The sequence below is a fragment of the Eschscholzia californica genome, unplaced genomic scaffold, assembly GCF_041429995.1.
Source record: "Eschscholzia californica isolate CP2 unplaced genomic scaffold, dmEscCali1.0.p SCAF_5, whole genome shotgun sequence".
Classification (NCBI taxonomy): Eukaryota; Viridiplantae; Streptophyta; class Magnoliopsida; order Ranunculales; family Papaveraceae; genus Eschscholzia; species Eschscholzia californica.
Genome location: NW_028238472.1, coordinates 54,054,185 through 54,074,687, shown reverse-complemented (window position 1 = coordinate 54,074,687; position 20,503 = coordinate 54,054,185). Strand labels below are relative to the sequence as shown.

General features: G+C 38.6%; 4 protein-coding genes across 4 annotated transcripts; 1 reads left to right on the top strand and 3 right to left on the bottom strand.

Moving 5' to 3' along the window:
* Positions 1-52: 52 nt before the first annotated feature.
* LOC147540741 (protein trichome birefringence-like 16) lies at positions 53-610 on the bottom strand. Its single transcript, XM_086643239.1, has one exon. The coding sequence runs from the start codon at positions 608-610 to the stop codon at positions 53-55; it is 558 nt and encodes a 185-aa protein (XP_086499365.1).
* Positions 611-669: 59 nt separating this feature from the next.
* Positions 670-1,782, bottom strand: LOC147540740 (uncharacterized). The gene is made up of 4 exons (XM_086640464.1): positions 1,546-1,782; positions 1,198-1,452; positions 918-1,116; positions 670-799 (listed from the first exon to the last, which is right to left on the bottom strand). Exons 1-4 carry the CDS (start codon positions 1,640-1,642, stop codon positions 793-795), a joined length of 558 nt encoding a protein of 185 aa, XP_086496590.1. The 5' UTR covers positions 1,643-1,782; the 3' UTR covers positions 670-792.
* A 651-nt stretch (positions 1,783-2,433) lies between these two features.
* On the bottom strand, positions 2,434-12,296 carry LOC147540739 (protein trichome birefringence-like 16). The gene is made up of 6 exons (XM_086640461.1): positions 12,224-12,296; positions 11,246-11,326; positions 10,807-11,028; positions 10,585-10,722; positions 4,207-4,405; positions 2,434-3,839 (listed from the first exon to the last, which is right to left on the bottom strand). Exons 3-6 carry the CDS (start codon positions 10,928-10,930, stop codon positions 3,011-3,013), a joined length of 1,290 nt encoding a protein of 429 aa, XP_086496587.1. The 5' UTR covers positions 10,931-11,028; positions 11,246-11,326; positions 12,224-12,296; the 3' UTR covers positions 2,434-3,010.
* A 4,548-nt stretch (positions 12,297-16,844) lies between these two features.
* On the top strand, positions 16,845-17,387 carry LOC147540738 (uncharacterized). The gene has a single exon (XM_086643238.1). It carries the CDS (start codon positions 16,845-16,847, stop codon positions 17,385-17,387), a length of 543 nt encoding a protein of 180 aa, XP_086499364.1.
* Positions 17,388-20,503: the final 3,116 nt, after the last annotated feature.

The window sequence follows — 20,503 nt, the reverse complement described above, 5'->3', positions numbered from 1 at the left end:
TCAGCTAACTTTTCGGGCGTGAGAGGCGTAAGACCACCCAAACACTGAAAACCTATAATTGAGCGACGAGAATTTCATTCCACGTATCGGGAACGCCGGGTAAACACCAATGAAGACAATCTTGTGTGCCGGGTTTACTCCGAATACTGTAGCGTGATAAATGACCGTCGTCTCTCAGCTCCGAAATGGCAGTTATGTCCAACAGCTTAACTCCTGTACCATTCACAGCCCCAGATACAGTAAGATCAAGAGACTCATTTTGTGTAACTTCCTTTCCTCTGCTCAATGGAGTTGTATTATCACAACCTCCACCAGTATTCCATTCACCATTAAAGAAATGTCGAGGCGAGTTTGTTCTGAAAAAGGCTTTCAGTCTTGGATGCTTAGGAAGCTGAAGATTCACCCAGTTGACAATACTATTGATCTTGAAATTCTTGGCCCGCCCGATATCTGCGAGATTACTATCAGTGTTGGGCTCGCCTTCCACATACATTATCCATCCATTTTCGTTGAACTTCCCTCTGTTCCAATGTGCACCTGTATTAAGAACCAAAACGTCGAATTTCTCAAGATAACGATGCACGAAAGCTGGTGGTTTATCAAGACGCATAGCCACATTCTTTTATCGATCTGACGTATTGATGGGCTTTAAATAAGAAAGGCTTGCGGACCAGTAATAGACGATAGTTGTGTTGGTGCTTGGGAACCGGTAAGCCCAACCGTCAGGGCGAGTAGTACCTCGGTGTTTTACAAGCCCGTATTCTGGCCCAACATTTCTTACTGGGTCTGCCTTTACCACCTGCTACCATACACATTAGAGAAATGAATTGCTGCTACATTGTTTCGACGTTATTAAACAAACTTAAGCACATAAAAAGATCAAACTTTCACTTATTGAGAACAAGATATAGTGTTACCTTTTCAAGAATGAAGATCCTTCAAACTCTGCCATCTCACAATTAAACGGCTTCCATCGAAACTTCTCATAGGCAAAATCCTTTCGTTGGGTCAACCTACAAGACCATATCTTTGTCAGCAGTTTTTTACAACCGAATCCAGAATATAATGGTCGTTTACTGTCTTCTTCCCATTCTCCCTTGGCATAATTACAGGCCTCTGAGAAGAAACAAAATCAAAATCAGATCAACATCAATAGTTAATATGAAAGAAGATAGGATGGAAACGAAGTCAAGTAACTCTTCTTCTCGGTACACGAAACGACATTGTCACCATCATTTATACTGGTCTTTGGAGCGCTCTTAGCAGAATGGACCGGAGCTACAGAACTAGTAGTTGTTATTTCTACTACTGAATCAAATGATAGTGCAATGTTGGAACTCTTTTGTGGTTCTTCAGTTCCGGTTTCTCCATCTGGAACATCTAATATATTAGCCTGGGGACTAATATCTGGTTTCGAAGGAACTGCACCAGCTGCTGTTGTATCCAGGAGATCTGCACCACCAAAGGAAAGCTGTGAACTAAGATCAATCAGATTGAATGAGATAATAACAGAAGATGAAAGAAAACCAAAATGAAAAGACAAACCTGGAGGAGAAAGGATCGACAATCGACTCTGGATTGGGAAGAACATAATGAGAAAGGGAGATATGTCTGATGCCCAAATAAAAATTGTGATGGACATAAAAGCAGTGAGAGTGAGAGAGCCATTAATACCACTTTTTACTTTCAGACTGGATACATCAATGGATGCGCTCAATGGCGTCTATAATAGCTTCATCCTTTCACACTCTGGTTCTAACTGAATAAAACTTGGAAAATAGCTTCACTTCTTCATCTTTATTAAACAATTGTACTTCTTGTGCATGATAAATGCGCGCATTGTTTAGTACTTTCTAATGCATTAGAATAATATTAATAGGTTTAATCAAACTTCCACAGTTCATAAGAAGCCCCTAATCCCGAAATTCAAGTGCCCCTAATGCACTTAGATGTGTCAACCATTTTTTGGGAAGTAACATAAATGTCAACTTGACCATCAAGCCTGGCTCCAATTAGTTGTATCGAGGTTCGTTTTCATGTCACTAGAAGTCTCGGGGAAGTAAAATTTATGCATTAATATAACAGATCTAATAAACAATTCATTAATGACAAATCTAATAAACAAAGTACGACTACTATATTACTCCTTAGTTGCAGTTGAAAACACAAATGATTAATACAGATTAAACTTAAGCAGTACTCTGAAGAAAACAAACACGTGGTGACGTTTATCGCAAGGAGTATTACTTGATTTAATGTTCATAAATAAATCTATTTTAACATGTTGTTTGGTAAGATCTGGAGGCAATTGGATGGTTATCTCACACGGCAAGATTTTCTATCTCACTTTCTCTGCTATTGCAGTTCTCCAGAGTTTCTTTGTTCGAGTTCCATACTAAATCAACTCATGCACAGTTTGAAGAGTCTAACACATGAACATAAAATTTAAGTTTATTTAATATATTGCATATTTAGCTCTAATATATCTCACCTTCTTTAATCTCATCCTAAGAAATAAAAAATTACACTTGTAGCATCATTTGTAACTTTCTAATTGACCACCAAACACTAACAACTTCAAAAGAATGGCGATCTTATTAAGCCAGCTGACATGCTTACAGTCATTTATCTAATATTATATATAAGAATGTCGATCTTCACAGGCGCAAGCTTACATGCATGCTCTATAATTAAGTATATATATATAAGAATTTCTCTACCTGACCAGAAAGTCACTTCTCGCTTCTCTCCGTCCACTAGCTATCAACTTTCAAAAGGCAAGGGACGAAGAAAGAATCTACCACGCCAAAAAGGTGGTTGAGGAAGACAATCAAGGCTATTCTTAACTGAAACCCATTGAGGTATGATGGTTTCTTTTGAATGAAATGAAGCGACATTTTGTTCTGGTGCAATCACTATACTCAAGAATCAAAATACACCTTTTATCTGTAATTCTGTGCTCACGACTGTCTGTTCTTTTGCGCATTAAGATTTCAAATAAATCGGCAGCTTATATTTGCGCAATCAGAAGTTCGTTCCAGGTATCAGGTATGCCAGGTAAACACCAGTGCAAACAATCTTGCATACCAGGTGTAGCTTTAATGCTATGCCGAGATATATGGCCTTCATCTCTTAGCTGAGAAATAGCTGTTACATCCAATAGCTTGACCCGTGTGCCCTTCACAGCTCCAGAAACACTAGGATCAAGAGACTCGTCTTGTCTAACTTCCTTTCCTCCGGCCAGTGGAGTTGTATTGTCACAACTTCCACCTGTATTCCAGTCTCCATTGAAGAAATGCCGAGGTGAGATTGTCCTAAAGAAGGCTTTTAGGTTTGGATATTTTGGGAGCTGAAGATTTACCCAGTTGGCAATACTATAAATTGTGAAATTCTTGGCTCGTCCGATTTCAGCAAGCTTCCTATCGGTGTTCGGTACACCTCCAACATGCATAACCCATCGGTTTGCCTTAAGTTTTCCTCTGTTCCAGTGATGACCTGTATTGAGAACAAGGACATCAAATCTGTCAAGATAACGGTGTAAGAATACTGGTGGCCGATCAAGATGCATCGCCCAATCCGTGTTCCGGTCTAAGATATTAATAGGATGTACATCGCAAAGGCTTGCAGACCAGTAATAGAGTATGGTTGTGTTGGTGCTTGGGAACCGATAAGCCCATCCGTCAGGACGAATAGCACCACGAGGTTTTACGAGTCCATATTCCAATCCAACATCTATTACATCTGGCCTGTACTCCCCACCGGTAACCATACACATTAGAGATTGAAACTGCTGCCTTCCCAGGGAATCCCCAACAATGGCAATAGTTTTGTGTTGCATCCTGGAGTACAACATCATCTTATTATATTGTCAAAAATCTGATAGAGAAAGGTGAAATATTGGATATGGACAATAAGCTTTTATCACAAATGAGAAAGCAAGGAGAGATAATGCTTATTAGCGGGAGTAGTTGCTCATTTGAGCTTAAAACAATTTCCATGAGTGATAGAAAGAAAAAATATTTTAAAAAAGAATTCTTATCCACTAGATAAAAGGAATTGGGGAAATTTGCAAAACTAAGCAGTGTACTTTACTAAAATAAATTATGAAGTAGGGACGAACTTCGAAGTTCTAGCAGTCTCTCATAAACGAGACATAAATGGATCTAATTGGTTGTAACTTCGCTTCCTAAAAACAAAACAGCATACCTTTTCAAGAATGAAGACCCTTCAAATTCTGGCATCTCACAATCAAACGGCTTCCACTTAAATGTTTCATAGGCAAAATCTGTCCGTTGAGTCAACCTACAAGCCCACATCTCCGACAGCCATTGCTTACAACCAAAACCAGAATATAATGGTCGCCTACTATCTTCAACCCATTTGCCCTTTGCATAATTACAGGCCTCTATAGAAGCAATAAACCAAGAAAGTAATAACTGTAAGATGATGATGATGACAGTAACAGACTATACAGGTAATAAATTGACCACTGAATCAACCCATCTAAAAAAAAGGGTTATTTCCCTAATGGCCCCCTACTTTGTGACCAGCTTCCCGCGTGGCCCCCTACTTTACCGAAAATACCCATATGGCCCCCTAATCGCCGTTAACGTCAGAAAACCGTGAAATCGCACATTTCACTTCCGTAATTGCCCTTCCGTGTTGTCAGGTGTGTCTGACAACCACGCCCAGTCAAATCCAAACATTAAATGCCCAGATTCACCTTTTTGTCAATTCCAACACAAGATTTAGTCCCATTAAAGACTCTACCTCCATCTTCACAAGTTCATCTTTCCCAACAACAAGCTTAACTCTCTGTCTCCATCTTCATCACCATTAAAGACTGGTTCATGAGAAGATCAAAAAAAGAAGATATGGGTGGTGGCGATGAACAACAAAGTACAGTTACGGTAAGATACCTTCATTTATCTTCACTCTCTCTCCATCTTCATTTTCCCCCATTTTTTTCCCCAATTTTTCCCCTTAAAACTTCTCTGGTTTTACGTTTTCTCTCTCTAGATTTGTCAAATTTGTGATGAAAAAACACATTACGGGTTAGATTGTCCATGGATCTACAGTCCTTGCAAAGCTACAAAATGTATAGGCATTCGATGTGTTTCTGCTGCGACGAACAGGGAAGGTAAAGTTCGAAAATACCTAGCTTGTCAGTTTATTACATGCCCTAGCTTCCAGTGGCTTGATGAGGCGAAGGAGGAAGTAAAAATTGGATCAAGTGTCTCAAAATCTTCACCGGTTTCAAGAAATGGCTCAACTGCTTCAGATTTGCCTAAACCCTGCTTCAACTGTGGTCAGCTTGATCATTGGGCTAAGGAATGCCCATGGTCCGATACACCTTGTCCGAGACCACATTGCACAGGTAGGAGGGTGATCCGAACTTCCTTAACGACTCAAAATTATGGGAGAAAATTCTTTACTTGTGGTACTTGCAACAAATTCGATTGGGTCGCGGAATGGATTGAAAAGGTTGAATCACCCAAAGGAAAGTCTAAGATGGTATGTAGTGAGGTTCCTTGTGATGAGTTCTGTAATGATTTTATGAAGAAGAATGTTATGTAACCTATAAACTTTGTTCTACCTGCTGTTATTTGAGTATGAATTTCATTATATTTTGCCCATCTTTGTTCTACCTGCTGTTATTTGAGTGGATAGATCAGTCATCAGTATCACATAGTGAGGGGGTCATATGGGAAAATGGGGCCTTACGGGAAAATGGGGTCATATGGGAAAATGGGGCCATATGGGAAAATGGGGCCATATGGGAAAAGGCTCAAATATAATGTTCAAAACACATCCAACATACCAAGTTGAAAACATCACTCATAAACATCCAGAATACTAAGCTCAAACAAAATCGTAACACTAAGGAAATTGATATGTTCAAAATCACAACACATTCATAAACATCATTCATAACATCCAGAAAGTATAAGTTCAAAACACATCGAATTACCAAGTAAAAACATCATTCATACCATGTCCAAAATATCAAATAAACACCATTCACGAACGTCAAAAGACTTTTCAAAAGCTATCACAGGCCGCCCGGGTCTCGGCTCATACTGAAAAAGGTTGTGCGTCGTCCTCCTCGACCCCTTCGCTCGATGAAGATGGGCTGCGTGTCGGGCCTCCCAGGAATTACTAACCTTGGCCTGAGGTAAGGCCGCGATTGAGTTTGCTGACTTTGCTGCCCGACTACACTTTGCTGACTGGCTACACCACTTTGTTGTTGACTTTGCTCCTGACTTCCTTCGTGAGTCTGCTCACTGTGCTGAGTTCCTTGTTGAGTGTGGTCACTGTGCTGAGTTCCTTGCTGAGTCTGCTCACTCTGTTGATTTCCCTGCCGAGTCTGAGTTCGACCTCCTGAGTTGCCTCCCATCCTATTCCGCCCACCTCCTCGCCCACCTCCTCCTCTTCCTTGACCCCATCCAGCGGCTCTCCTGCCTCTTCCTCTACCTCTTCCTTGCTGACTCTGAGTTCGACCTCCTGAAGATGATTCTCCCACATTTGCTGCATTTGGTGGTGGGGCTCCTCTGCAACTCTTCTTGTTGTGGCCTCTGTTACCATAAGTTGTGCAGATGTAACGACCATCTTCGTCCCGATCTCTCCTTCTTTCTTTCCTTGGTCGACCTGGAGGTCTTGCAAGAGTTGGAGGCCTTACTACATATTGGGGCTGCATTAGGCATATGAAGGAAAAGGGGTTAAATAGGAGAAGGGGCTAAATAGGAAAAGGGGCAGAAAGGAAAAACTTACCTCTCCCCACACTGATTCATCAGGAATTGGAACAACTCGATGGTTATACGTCTTCGAGAAGGCTTCAACAGTGAAGAAGGGACTGCAATACCTATATATGAACAGAAGATAACATAGTATAAGTTGCCACTTTGTCCAAAATCACAACACAAGGAAAGGGGGCCAACAGGGAAAATAAATCTTACTTTGTCAGATCTTCTCGCCTAGGCACTATAACAGCCAGTGCATGTACACATGGCAAACCAGATATCTGCCATGCACAACAGGTGCAAGTGTTCAAGTTCAGATCTACTTGCCACCTAGCCCTATTAGGTATAGAAACGTTCCAAAGAGTTGAGTCAGAAGGTGATACAATGAAGTCCCTAATGCTCTCCTTCCTTTTTGTCAACTCCTTCTCCACTTTTGGGACCAATCCATCCTGTTTCCATCCCCTGGCCTTAATCTTTCGGTTATATATAGATGACATAACCATCATCCAGTACATTTCAATCATCTTACACAAAGGTTTGTCTCTGAACTTCAAAATTTGACTGTTGAAGCTCTCAGAGAAGTTGTTGGTGATGTACTCACACTTAGCAGATTCATCAAAATGGGATCGTGCCCATGTACTTGGGTCTTCTCTCATAAGCCACTGTTTGGCGACTAAGTTGGTACTTTCCATTACTCCCATCCATCTATCAAACCCACTCCTGGTATATGACTTAGCTGCATTCCAAGCCAATTCTTCAAGATGCAGACCAGGGTGGACCCTTTTGAAGTTTTTGTACATATGCCTGAAGCAGTACCTATGCCTACCAGGACCAAATACAGTATCTACTGCATCTACTAACCCTTTCTGTCGGTCTGAAATAAGGGTAAGAGGTTGAGGGTGTCTCTGTAGATGACCTCCAACAGTCTCAAGGAACCTAGTCCAGGTTTCCTTACACTCATTTCGACAGATGTATATGGCTACTGGAAAAAGGCCATTACAAGCATCGAGAGCCATTATAGACAAACATACACCAACATATTTACCCTTCAAAAAGCACCCATCGAGACCCAATACTGGTCTACAACCATTCAAGAACCCATCAATACTAGATTTGAAAGAGACACACATACCTGTGAAATTGCCACTGTTGTCATCCCTAGAAACAGTTGCAATGCTACCTGGGTTAGACAGAAGTATCTGTCTTGCCATTTCTGGTGCGAGACGATACCCTTCTTCAAAATTCCCGTTAACCTTCTCCAGCATGATATTCTTAGCATTCCAGGCAACTTTGTACGTGACATTCACCCCATGATTTGCCCTAACCCATTTCATTATAGTATCGACAGTCATCTCTTGGTTTCTCATAAATTCCTCTATCAGACACTGTGCTATCCACTGAGAATTAGCCATTGGGTTTTTATCTTCAGCATCCGCGGCACAAGTATGCACAAAATCACATTTCTTCCCAACCCTATAAGTATTGCCATCAGGCATTTGAGCAATGGTAACCCTCCAACCACAACTCGGTTCCCTACATTTGTACTTCAACCTCTTCCTCTCATTCTTCACTTGTTTGAATGTGAAATGATGAGAGATGGCATATGACCTCATGAATGATCTGGCCTCATTAATGGTTGGCCACATCATCCCTGCCACCAGTGGTTGCTCCCCAGCTTCTCTTTCGGCCCCTGCCTCCTCTGCCATGTACATATTCTGAGTCCCTTCAACAAAATCTAAATACTCATCAAATCTTGAATCGTATTCAGCATCTTCGTCCTCTGAATCCATACTCTGATAACCTTCTTCAGGATCGACATTCTCATCTAAGTTACAACCCTCCTCTTCTTCAGTAGGGTTATCCTCATCCCCTCTTTCAGTTCCTCCTACTATGACCTCTTCTGCCCCCACCATCTGTCTTAGTATCGATCTCCATGTATCAGCATCACTAGACATAAACTGATCCCAATCAAAGTTGGCCCAGTCAGTATCATTTCCTGTTTGACCCCCTAAATCATCCTCAACTTGGTTTGAATCTGTTCGAACCCCTAAATCTTCCTCCTCAACTTGGTTTGAATCTGTTCGAACCCCTAAATCTTCCTCCATTACATTGCTTCCTGTTTGGCCCCCAAGATCTTCCTCCATTTCATTGTTTCCTGTTTGGCCCCCTAGATCTTCCTCCATTTCATCGTTTCCTGTTTGGCCCCCTAGATCTTCCTCCATTTCATCGTTTCCTGTTTGGCCCCCTAAATCTTCCTCCATTTGACTGTTTCTCGTTTGACCCCCCAAATCTTCTTCCAATTGATTGTTTCCCGTTTGACCCCCCAAATCTTCTTCCATTTGATTGTTTCCCGTTTGACACCCCAAATCTTGATCCATCTTATCAACCTCAGTATCTCCACCTATGTCTTCCTCCATTCCATCAATCTCTGTGCCTTCCCCAAAATCTATATCTGGTTGATCAATTTCGGTTTGCTGGCATGGTGAATCTTGTTCGTTCTGGTTAATGTCTGGTTGTCTAACTTCTGAACCTAAATCTGACGAATCTGTCGATGATGAATCTGTTGATGTCGATGATGAATCTGTTGATGTCGATGATGAAGCATCTCCCATTCGCCCCCCTGAAGATTGTGGACAACTACCAGACCCGCTAGCAAAATCACCTCTTGTCTGTTCACTCTCATCATCAGAATCAATAATGATCAGGTTAGGTCTTCTTTTTACTGCTCCTCTAGTCAACATAATCCTTTTTCCCTTCCTCTGTTCTTCTAGTAACCTCAACCCTTTTGTGGCAATTCTTTCCCTCAGCCCATGCCCACCCTTCGACTTAAACCTCTTCATTTTAGGGGGGTTATGCCATTCACCATGCCATTCAAGGTACAGACATGGTGGTGGGGGGGGGACTTCTGGATGTTCAACACCAAGAAAAAAATGGAGATATCCACCGCCCCTACTCCTAGTTCTAGCCTTCAGAAAGCAAAGGTTCAATGTTTCATCGTCTAAGACCATACCAATAAAGGACTTGCTTTGAATAATTGCCCACAAACTAAGCACAAGCGTTCCCTCTGGTAACTTAAACCCTTTGCATGCGGCGTCAAGGAACTTCAGGAGCGTCCACTCCTTCGTCAGAGGGACATCAATGTCTTGAAATATAACTACATCTCCACCAATGTACTGTGTGTAGTGAATATGGTTCCAATCGGTGCCCTCAGGAAAATAACCACCATAGTGAACCTGAACATCGATCAGATCTTCTACTGGATAAAGGGGTTTGTATTTGTCGGCCATGGAAGAATTTTGGGGAAAATCAGATGCGAAGAAGAAGAATAAAGTAGATGAAGCAGAGTTTTAGAGAGAGAAGAGATAAGAGTCAGAAAGAGAATAAACCAGAAGAAGATGGAAGTTAAATGCTGGGTGGGTGGGTGAAGTAGAAGGGGAGTCGTTGTCTTCCCAAGAAACGGCGGGCATGGGGGAAGTTTAATGCGTCGATTTGACGGGCTGCGTGGATTTGACGGGTCGCGTGCATGTAAAGCATCTGATCGCGTGCGGGATTTGACTGGGCGTGGTTGTCAGACACACCTGACAACACGGAAGGGCAATTACGGAAGTGAAATGTGCGATTTCACGGTTTTCTGACGTTAACGGCGATTAGGGGGCCATATGGGTATTTTCGGTAAAGTAGGGGGCCACGCGGGAAGCTGGTCACAAAGTAGGGGGCCATTAGGGAAATAACCCTAAAAAAAACTTGGGTGACTAAAATGGTTAGCATGGCAGAACCAGAAAGAAATTTGACATTAATTCTTTCTCTTGTTGAAAGAAAAAACTGGGCATGGTGTAACATATACCTTTCTTCTTAGATGATGCGACAATAACGTTCCTCTCTATACTTGTCTCAGGAATACTTTTCGTAGCTGAATCATCTATGACAATGGAACTTTTTTCTGATGGTTCAGCTTTAGTTTCTCCTTCTGTGACACTAGTATCTAGTTTAGAAAATAAATTGCAAGAACGGTTAGCATGGCAACGAAGTATCCAAGCACACTTCGTAAATAATGGTGTGTAGTTACCTTTCTTTTCAGTGGAGGAATCAATTGTGTTTTCATCATATAAACTTTTCTCAGGATTGCTTCCAGGAGTAGATTCAATGGGTCTAACAACAGTGGGAATCTCCTCTTCTGTTTGGACAGTCATTGTCTCTCCTTCCGGGAAAGCACGAGATAGATTCTCCCTCACAGTAATGTCTGGTTCCAAATATACTGCACCAGCAGCAGCTTCATCCAAGAGTGTCTCTGCACCACAGCGGGGAAATTAAGTTTGAATTGTATTAAGTTTATGGTCATCCGACACAAAACTAATTGGCAATGAGTGGAGAGAACCTATGCATTATATTCTAGGTTGCTAGATTGTCATTCTCCCATGTGGGACTATTCTCAGAAGTTATCAACTACTGCTCGCTATAACAATAGCTGAATATGAAACGGATTATGTGAAGATGAAAAGACAAACCTGGAGAAGGTACCAAAAACTGATCCTGGGGCGGGATGAACGTCGTAAGAAGTGGTGATTTCTCCCACGCCCAGATTAAAACTGTCATGCAAATAAGAGAGATGAGAGTAAGAGAGACCTTTCTCCCTCTCAACCCCTTCAACCCTCCTCCTCCTCCCTTCATTATATACAAATTTGAAGCTACATGTGTTTGGAATGCCTCACCAAATTTCTGATATTATAGATAGAGTCTCGGGGAGGGGCGACTCAGTCTATTTATCTCTCTCTCTGCAAAATATAAGAAAATGGGTTCAAGCCATACTACTACTGTAGAAACCTCTATTATTATTACATTGTTAAATTTAGTTTACATTCACTTTGGAACGAACCCATGCCATGAGTGAGTTTCATGAAAGATAAACAAAACTTAAGCTGCAAAATCACAAGAAAAACAAGTAGTACTGATACTTGGTAGCTCTTTTAGGTAAGTTTCATGTGGATCTCAAAAGTACTTATCAAGCTACAGCATATGTTATGAACTTATTATATCTTGAAAAACCATGAATTCCCTTACTTATAAAAACTTATGGTTTCCAATCAAATTAAACTATGGGTTTTTATACATTCATATGTCAGACAGTGGCCATCAAACCAAAAATCTCCAAAATAGTCTATCTATGACTATGAATGATTAAAATCTAACCAAAAAAGTATAAATACCCAATCTTAAAAAAGCAAGATGATCAATACTTTCATTGTAATTTTTGAGGATTCTTCAATAAAAAAAAAAAGGAAAGATGGGTAACACTTGTGAGATTTTGTATTTTGAGGATTCTCTTCTTCAATGTGTGTTTAAGACGAATCTGACATCTTTATAAGTAGTAGTATAAAATTTCTAATTAAGAAACAAACAAACAAACCAGATCGTCGTGACCAAAAGTTACAATGAACAAAAAATCCTTTTATTTGGAACCCTAATACGAGTAAGTAAGATCTTACCAGCCAGTACTAATAAATTCCCCAATAGAAAGAGAGAAGTAGAGAGAAGAACAAGGTGGTTAACTGAGCTGAACTTGGGACGTTATCTTTCTCTTCATTGGTGTTTCGAATAAAAATCACTTCAGTATTTCACCACTCAAATATTTCTTCCTATTAAGTCACACTGTCCATTAGTTCAACAAAAAAAAAAAAAAAAACGTCACACTGTCCATAGGTTCAACCAAAAAAAAAGTCACACTGTCCACATCTTGAGGATATATTATAATTCGTGGCTCCCCCAAAACTAATTTCTTTTTCTTTTTTTTTTTGTTGAACTTCCTACACTAATTTCTTATATAAGAGATTCCAATTTGCAATTGAAAATTATAACATCCATAAATAAATAAAAGGAATTTTAATTTCAAACTCAGTAAACAAAATTCCAAAAAAATATTATTAAGAGGCTCCAGAAGATGAATAGAAAAATTGGTATACCACTTATCTTTTATCGTGTTTTTTTTTTTGTAATAATTATGTCGTGTTTTTGTTGAGATATTATTTCTTCGTACCGGAAAGACTAAAACATAAAATATTTCTTATATAGCATACTAGGTAATAACCCAAGGCTACGCCACGTTCGCTAAATGAAAGTTTTTACGTGTTCGAACCTTTAAAACATCTGAACTACACTTGACCGCTCAAAAAAAAAAATGAATACCTTTGCCCGTAGAATCCAAGATAAAGAGATAATGAAGATGTAAATGGAGGAAGAGGCGTTAGGTTTTAGGGGAGAAGAAAGTTGAGGCGACTATAATAACATCACCATGAAGAAGACAGACGTTACTTCTCTAAGAAAAACACAAAAAAGATTGGATTCAATATGGATGGTTGAAATAGAAGACTCAACTAGAAATAGGGAAATAACTAAGGACTTCTAAAAAACTGCCATCTTCACTGCAATGGACTTCTAGAGAGAAGATGAAGACGAAGAAGTTGACCATTCTTGGGTTGTTTCTCTCACTACAATTTCTCATGAAAAACTATTTCTATTCCGGAGAGATTTTGGTTAGGAAATTGAACTTGAATATAAACAATACTAACTCCATTATAAGAAAGAAGGATTAGAATTAGCAGAGCAAGAAAATAAGTAGAAACAACAAAGTAGAGAGAGAAAGAACTTTATTTAGCTCTGTCAAAGCATGTTATTGACTTTTGCGGATGTAGAGTTTATTTGCTTTATTTAAATAGGTTAGATCTTATTGACTGATATAAGGGCAAAACCATTGTGAGGGGGTTGGGCTCCCAAAAATCAAATTTTGGGAGCCCATCCCCTATCGCCCAACCCGGGAGCCCCGGGCTTCTGGGCTCCCAGTCCCCAAATATAGCCGTTGCCTTGTCCCAACTGCTATATTTGGGGCGGACCCTCTAACAAGGGGATCCACCCCACTTATATTAATTTTTTCAATTTTCTTAAAAAAGTTACTAAATATGCCTAAGTATGTGTATTTACACTTATCATAAAAAGTGTTGCAGATTAGTGGTAGTTGATTGAGGTGAAGTCTAGGAGCATCTCAGATGCAAGACTCAAATTCTAAATCTTAGAGTGCCACGTGGGATTATTTAGAGTTTCTCTTCAAAATCTATCTCCAATGCAACACTTAATTTGGATCTTTAAAATGAGGTGGCGGTAGTTATTTTAAAGATCCTTAAGAGGACACTCTAAATTTACACTAAATTTAGTGTGTCCTCTTGAGGATCTCTAAGTGTCACATAAGCAAATCAAATAAATTTACACTAAAAATATAGATTTTTAGAGTTTCTCTTGAGTGTTGCACTGGAGAAGGCTTTCCAGTAGAGTATCTCTAAATAGCCAAATAGAAAAGAGACCATTTAGAGATTCATTTTTCACACTTGACACATAAGATTTTTTCGAGTTTTTCTTTAGTCTTGTATTAGAGATGCTCTGGTCCTCTTTAAAAAAAAAAAAAAAAACCCAAGGGTCAAACATCCTCAACTTTTTTTTTAGGAAGATAAATTGATTATGAACTTAATTTTTTAAACTACCTCTCTGCCTTTAAAAATATTTGTTCGACAATTAACATGTACAGTGAACGATTGTATTCACACTAGAATTTGTTTTTTTTCGAACTAGTAATATGAATCGATTGTTTCAACAGAAAAAAAAGTAATATGAATCGATCTTTTTTTTCCGTTGTAATCTATGATCAATTTTGTCCTCAATTTGATATTCATCTCGAGTATAATATTCTATAATATACAATGTATTTGTATTGATAATTTTTCTCTCATTAACTATTATGCTTGCAATTTTTTGGATTGCTATATATCATTGGCACCTCCTTGATCTTAGGTCGGTTGACAATTTGCATCAGAAGGCAGTACAGGAACCCGGAGCTTCTCTCTCTAACTTTAGAGAGAGAAAGTAGATCTCAACATATCCTACCAAGAACAGAGTGCAAAAGAAAAATTTTGCTTTCAAACTTTCCAAACCATCTCAAATCAACCTAAAGATCAATCAGTTTTTCAATCTCAACTACTATGTGCAAAAGAAGCATCAATTTTCAACCATTAACAGTTCTATTTTCCTTTATTATTCCCACTTGAAAACCTAATCTCAAAATCATTCCAGATTAGAAAACAAAATCCAAACGAATTTCTTCAACAACAGATCTGTCATATATTAATAGGAACCCTAAAGTTAAGTAAATCAATTACCGGAGCTCAAATCCAGGAAGCAATTAGGGGTAATATCGAGTTGAAGACAGATTCAATTCCTCGACGGCGGCCGTCTTGCATGTCTTCAAAGGCAACGGTGAATCAACGACAAAGCAGAAGCATAAGTTTTCTCGAACTTAGACATAGACAGGGAAGTAATCTAGACTTTTTTATCTTTGTTTCTAGGTTAATTAGTTAGTTCCTAGCTTTTATTTCAGTCTTGGATGCCGTTTAACAAGCATATAGTCCACCATCGGAGGGGGATTTTCTTCCCACTCCGGTTAATCGATGATCATATCATAGGTTCCAATTTCTCTTCTATTTCAACTGAATGTTACTCTAAAGTTAATCCAACTCCTATCATCTTACTTTTCATCTCCAAGAAAGGTTGTAAAGTATGTAATCATTATCATTTCATGTTTATTTGGATCCATCGCTTAACCTTATGGATCATGAGTTCGTATCGTATGTCTTATAAGAGATTTAATATTAGCATTAACTTACCTTTCGACCCCGGAAGACACTTCGATTCACATAGGTATGTCCATCTTAGTAGCCCACCTTTTGTCTCTTACGCTTCAGCTCAATCTCTTTCGAATTCTTTCGCTTTTGTTTTTAGCATAGATTTAACTACTTATCCAAGATCCTTAACATGCTCACTTCCACCCCTTGTCGCATCTCATGTGCGATCTTTTGTCGAATTAGCCGAGTATTTATACTCGGGCTATGACGGCGATCCCATTTACCAGGTGTCTGATCAAATTCTACTTTGTGGAACTCGAACGGATATGGTCTCTGCATACGGAGAATACTGGCGGGATACCCCGGAACCATCCTTTGGCTCCACCCTACAGACACCCTTGTTCCGATCTGGAACTTCGGGTGTCTGTTTAATCCATCTTACATGTTACAGGAAGGCAGGTACTAGTTACATCTTTCAATCTATCGGAAGAAATCTCAAGACCAACTTTCACGTAATCATCTTGAAGAGCTGCCAGACGTCTAAGCTACAGAATAAAGGAAGATCCACTACACGAAGTTATTTTACGCAATTCCTCATTTCTGTATTTTGGTGTATTACTTTGTTTACTGTTTATGTTTATCTTTTTAATCTGGATATTGTAATAGACTTTTAAGTTAATGTATTTGATTTCAACAAAAAAAAAAAAAAAAAAAGACAATTTGCATCAGAATGTTATATTTGTTGCTATTGTTATAGAAGGCAACAAATAATTTCCAAGGAAATGCCAGATCATACATGACTAGTCTTCACAATAAACCAGCTGTGAAATTTAAATGACAGCGTGGATTGATGACCTGTAATGAATTGAAAAAAAAAAAGGTAAAATCAATCATTGGGAGATTTTGTTGCCCTAGGGTTTACACACATAAAACTCTTCCAATGCTCTGCTCATACACAAATAAAACTCACACGCCACAATTTCTCAGTCTTGGAGTTCAAGTTTCTAGAGAGAGAAAGATACAACTGTGAGAAGAATAATCAAGGAATCTCCTCTTTCACTCTTTCTTTATATATGTATATAGAGTTAGAGAGAGATTGAAGTTTCTAGAGAGAGAGAGAGAAAGAGAGACTCTAGCAGTTAGTACTCCTCTTCTTGAGATGTCTATCTGCTGAGTTCTTGTTTCTCGAATCCGAAAAGGTTGAAGGAGAGTGGGAGAAAGAACGATAAATAAACAACAATAAGAAGAAGAGATTCGATCAAATCGATTCAAATTTCGAAAATCAAACGGTAAAAATAAAAAAAAGTCTTTCAATCTCAAAACCGTAACCGATCGATTTCAATTCGCGTTATTTCCGTTCTTATTTACTCCGTCTGATTTATTAAGCTACTAGGTTTAAAAAGTATTAGGTATTTTTAGTTTTCATCAGCGGCAGAAAGAATCAATGGCGGTTTCCGGCGGCACGGAATCTCAATCTACCGCTGCTGTCAATAAAATACCTCCTTGTTCGATTCAATCTCAGAATAACGAAGTTGAATTTGTTAAATGTGATTGTTGCGGATTAACAGAAGAATGCACACAAACATACATACTCAAAGTTCGTGACAAGTATCAAGGGAGATGGATCTGCGGTTTATGTACTGAAGCAGTTAAAGATGAGATTTTTAGGTCATCATCATCATCAGAGGAGGAGGATGAGAAGAAAATCAACACAGAAGAAGCTCTAAATCGTCATATGAATTTCTGTAATAACTTCCGATCATCAACTCCACCTTCAAATCCAACTAAACATTTGATTTCTGCAATGAAACAGCTTTGTTTAAGAAGTCTTGATTCTCCTACTACAACAACAACAACAAGAAGATCATCACTTACATCATCAACTAGTAGTCCTGATCTTAGAAATCAATCCTCCCATGATGATCATCCTCGTCTTCCTCCTCCGCTTACTCGATCAGGTAGTTGTTTCCCTACTCTTACTAGTTGATTGATCTTTCATCCTTCAAATTAGGGGGTTCATCCTTCAAATTAGGGGGTTCTGAATTATGATCAGTACTATACTTTTTTTGGTTTTAATGTCAATTTTAATTAGTTAGTTTGTTTATGCATTTTTCTTGTGTTTTTGGCTGTGTTTTTTTTTTTATGGTGGTTTAGGGTTTTTATTTAAAAGTTACAGAATTCTCAATTGTAAAGCCATGATTGAATAAATTTTTCCATTCAGGACTTCAATTTTAAATTTTCGATAAATGTTGTTGGTAAATTAAAAAAAATGGTCAAAGAGAAAAAATTATGGGAAACGAAAATAAGTTGATAAGGAGTTCAAGGAAAGAAATGAAACAATTAGAATAAGGGTAGTTGTGTACTTTTAAGTTCAAAAAAGGGGTATCTCGAATATCCAATTAAATACCCCTTTTCTTTAGAGGGGTTGGGCAAAAGGCTTAATTCTTGACCCAAAACAAGAAACAGGTCCACTGCAGGAAAAGAATAAGGGGCAGGTCCAATGGTTAGAAGATGGGGGTGGAATTTTAGAAACACTCTTCTTCTTTTCGAAATTTACGAAACAGTCATCGAAAAATTCCGGGGAAACACGAAAATTTTTGAGAAATAATCTGACGCGCCTCCCATCATACCTGTGTACTTTCCATAAATTTACAAAATTGTCACCGAAAAATTCTCGGGAAATGTGAAAAATTTTGAAAAATAATCTGACGCACCTGACATAAAACCTTGTACTGTCCACGAATTTACAGATTGCCATTACAAAATTTACCAACTTGCCATTTTCGTTTTTTTTTCCAGATTTATTTATTTTTATTTCTTTTTCTCCCACATATATTTCTCTCTCCAATCTCAACAAATTTCGTTCTTTTTTCCAGATTTATTTCTTATCTCTTTCCAATCTCTTCTTCAGTTTTGGTTGTGTTTTCTTGAATTTGTACAAGGAAATTCTTGTATATCGGGAATTATTTAGTGTACTAGTCATTTTTTTGGATATGTACTACACATTTTTGTAATGGGAATTTTCTTGTGTACCGGGAATTGTTCTGTGTGCTGGCCATTTGGTTATGTACTAGACATTTCTGTTCTGGAATTTTCTTGTGTACAGGGAATTGTTCTGTGTACAAGCCATTTGGTTATGTACTAGACATTTTTGTACTGGGAATTTTCTTGTGCACCGGGAATTGTTCCGTGTACTGGCCATTTGGTTCAGTACTGGACACTTTTGAACTGAGAATTTTCTTCTGTACCAGGAATGGTTCTGTGCACTGGTCATTTGGTTATGTACTTTGATATTTTTAGAGATGAAGAAGATAAATTGTGAAACAAATAAGAATGATGAAGAAGAAAAATAAGAACATAAAACTTTTAGAGATTGAAAGAGATGAAGAAGATAAAATGTGAAACAAAATAAGAATGATGAACATCCAAAAATAAGAACATAAAACTTTTAGAGAGAGTAAGAACAGAAAATTTATGTTCTTAGAGATTGAAAAAGATAAAGAAGATAAAATGTGAAACAAAATAAGAATGATGAAGAAGATTTTTGGATGTATAAATAAGAAGAAAGAAGGAGTTGAAACAAAATTTAATGGGCAGGATCCAAAAAAATTGCCTGAAATATCGTCAAAAAATGGCGTCAGTTTTGAATTTTCAAAAAATCTGAATGTTTCTCTGACATTACGTCATGTACGGGGAATTAATTGCTTCGCTGTCATCCGTCAGATTGTCAGAAAACACAAAAATTTCCCGTGAAGGGATAAAAGAGGGATAAATAAAATAAAAACCAGAAAAGTGTGAGCTATCATCATGACTCATTTTTATTGGTCGCGGCTTTGGGGAATAAAGAAAATTCTCCGGGGAATAAAGACTAAAGGAGCATATTTACATTTTAGACCGAAAATTTACAAAGTTGTATTTTGCCCCCCTAATCTTCATCTTCCATAAAGTTTATCTTCTTCTTCTTCTCTCTAAAAACCCTAATCCAAGAAACCTAATAGTAGTACTACAAATCAGAATCCCGAATAAATCAAGAGAAGAAGATAGAGGAATTAGGGTTACAAATTGAGTTTTAGAAGTAATATTCGTACACCTTCACAAATCCAATTAGTTTGAATCCTACAAAGTTAAATGTTATATCAAATCCATTTTAGACCGATCTGGTCTGTTCTTCAACTTGAAATTAGGGGGACACAAGGCCGGCATGCACAAAAGAAGTTACGGGACAAGGATTGTGCCTCTTTTATCGTGCCAGACTCTACCTACGCACTCGGTTCGCATTTTCTAGCGCCTGCCTGAAACCACCGCTAACCTACTATACTACCACTATTACTACTACAATATCTATATAACCTGCGCCTGCCAGAAAAGAAAGTAGTATTAGTACTACTACTAAATGGGGTGAGTGAGTGAGTGACACTTCTCTTGTACAACTAACTACTCCCTCTGTCTTGTCTTATTAGTTAGAATCTCTTTTTTACTACTCCTACACAATCTCTTTCATCACTCCATCTAGGACAAATATAACCCTCGTTTGTTTTTTTTTTTTTTTTTTTTTTTTGAATCCAAGCGAAACATTTCATTTCATAAGTGATAAAAATCACAATTTACATGGATGATAATTCTTATTTCTCTCCTCTGAAAACTTCATGAGAGTTACATACCTTTAAATGCAAAGTACCTCATGAAGAGAAAGAAATTGGACTAGACACCGACTCGATAAAAAGACCCTAAAGGTCGAGAATGAAAAGACCCTAAAGGTCGTGAATGAAAAGACCCTAAAGGTCGACAAAATACTGAACTAATATTAAAAGAACCACCGTAGCCATATCCGGAAAACCGTCGTAGTCGTCGGAAAACCGTTTCCATCACCGAAAAGCCGCCACAATCGCCGGAAAAACCGCCAATTTTATTATACAACGAGAACACCCAGCCGATAGAGCCACCACCGCCCCTGACCACACAACCAAAAAACACCACCTTTCCAAGCCACCACAGACCACACCTACGCCACAAACTCACCACCACCACCTTGAACCACAACCCCCATCGCCTCCACCACGCCAGCACCATCACTAAAAAAATCACCACGGAACCCTCCACCAC

Coding starts and splice junctions, on each gene's coding strand:
- LOC147540741 (XM_086643239.1), bottom strand. CDS start 610: ATGCGTCTTGATAAACCACCAGCTTTCGTGCATCGTTATCTTGAGAAA.
- LOC147540740 (XM_086640464.1), bottom strand. CDS start 1,642: ATGTCCATCACAATTTTTATTTGGGCATCAGACATATCTCCCTTTCTC. Junction 1,453..1,545: donor GTCGATCCTTTCTCCTCCAG/GTTTGTCTTTTC, acceptor TTGGTGGTGCAG/ATCTCCTGGATACAACAGCA. Junction 1,117..1,197: donor TTCGTGTACCGAGAAGAAGA/GTTACTTGACTT, acceptor GTTTCTTCTCAG/AGGCCTGTAATTATGCCAAG.
- LOC147540739 (XM_086640461.1), bottom strand. CDS start 10,930: ATGACTGTCCAAACAGAAGAGGAGATTCCCACTGTTGTTAGACCCATT. Junction 10,723..10,806: donor TTCCTCCACTGAAAAGAAAG/GTAACTACACAC, acceptor TTTCTAAACTAG/ATACTAGTGTCACAGAAGGA. Junction 4,406..10,584: donor CGCATCATCTAAGAAGAAAG/GTATATGTTACA, acceptor TTGCTTCTATAG/AGGCCTGTAATTATGCAAAG.
- LOC147540738 (XM_086643238.1), top strand. CDS start 16,845: ATGGCGGTTTCCGGCGGCACGGAATCTCAATCTACCGCTGCTGTCAAT.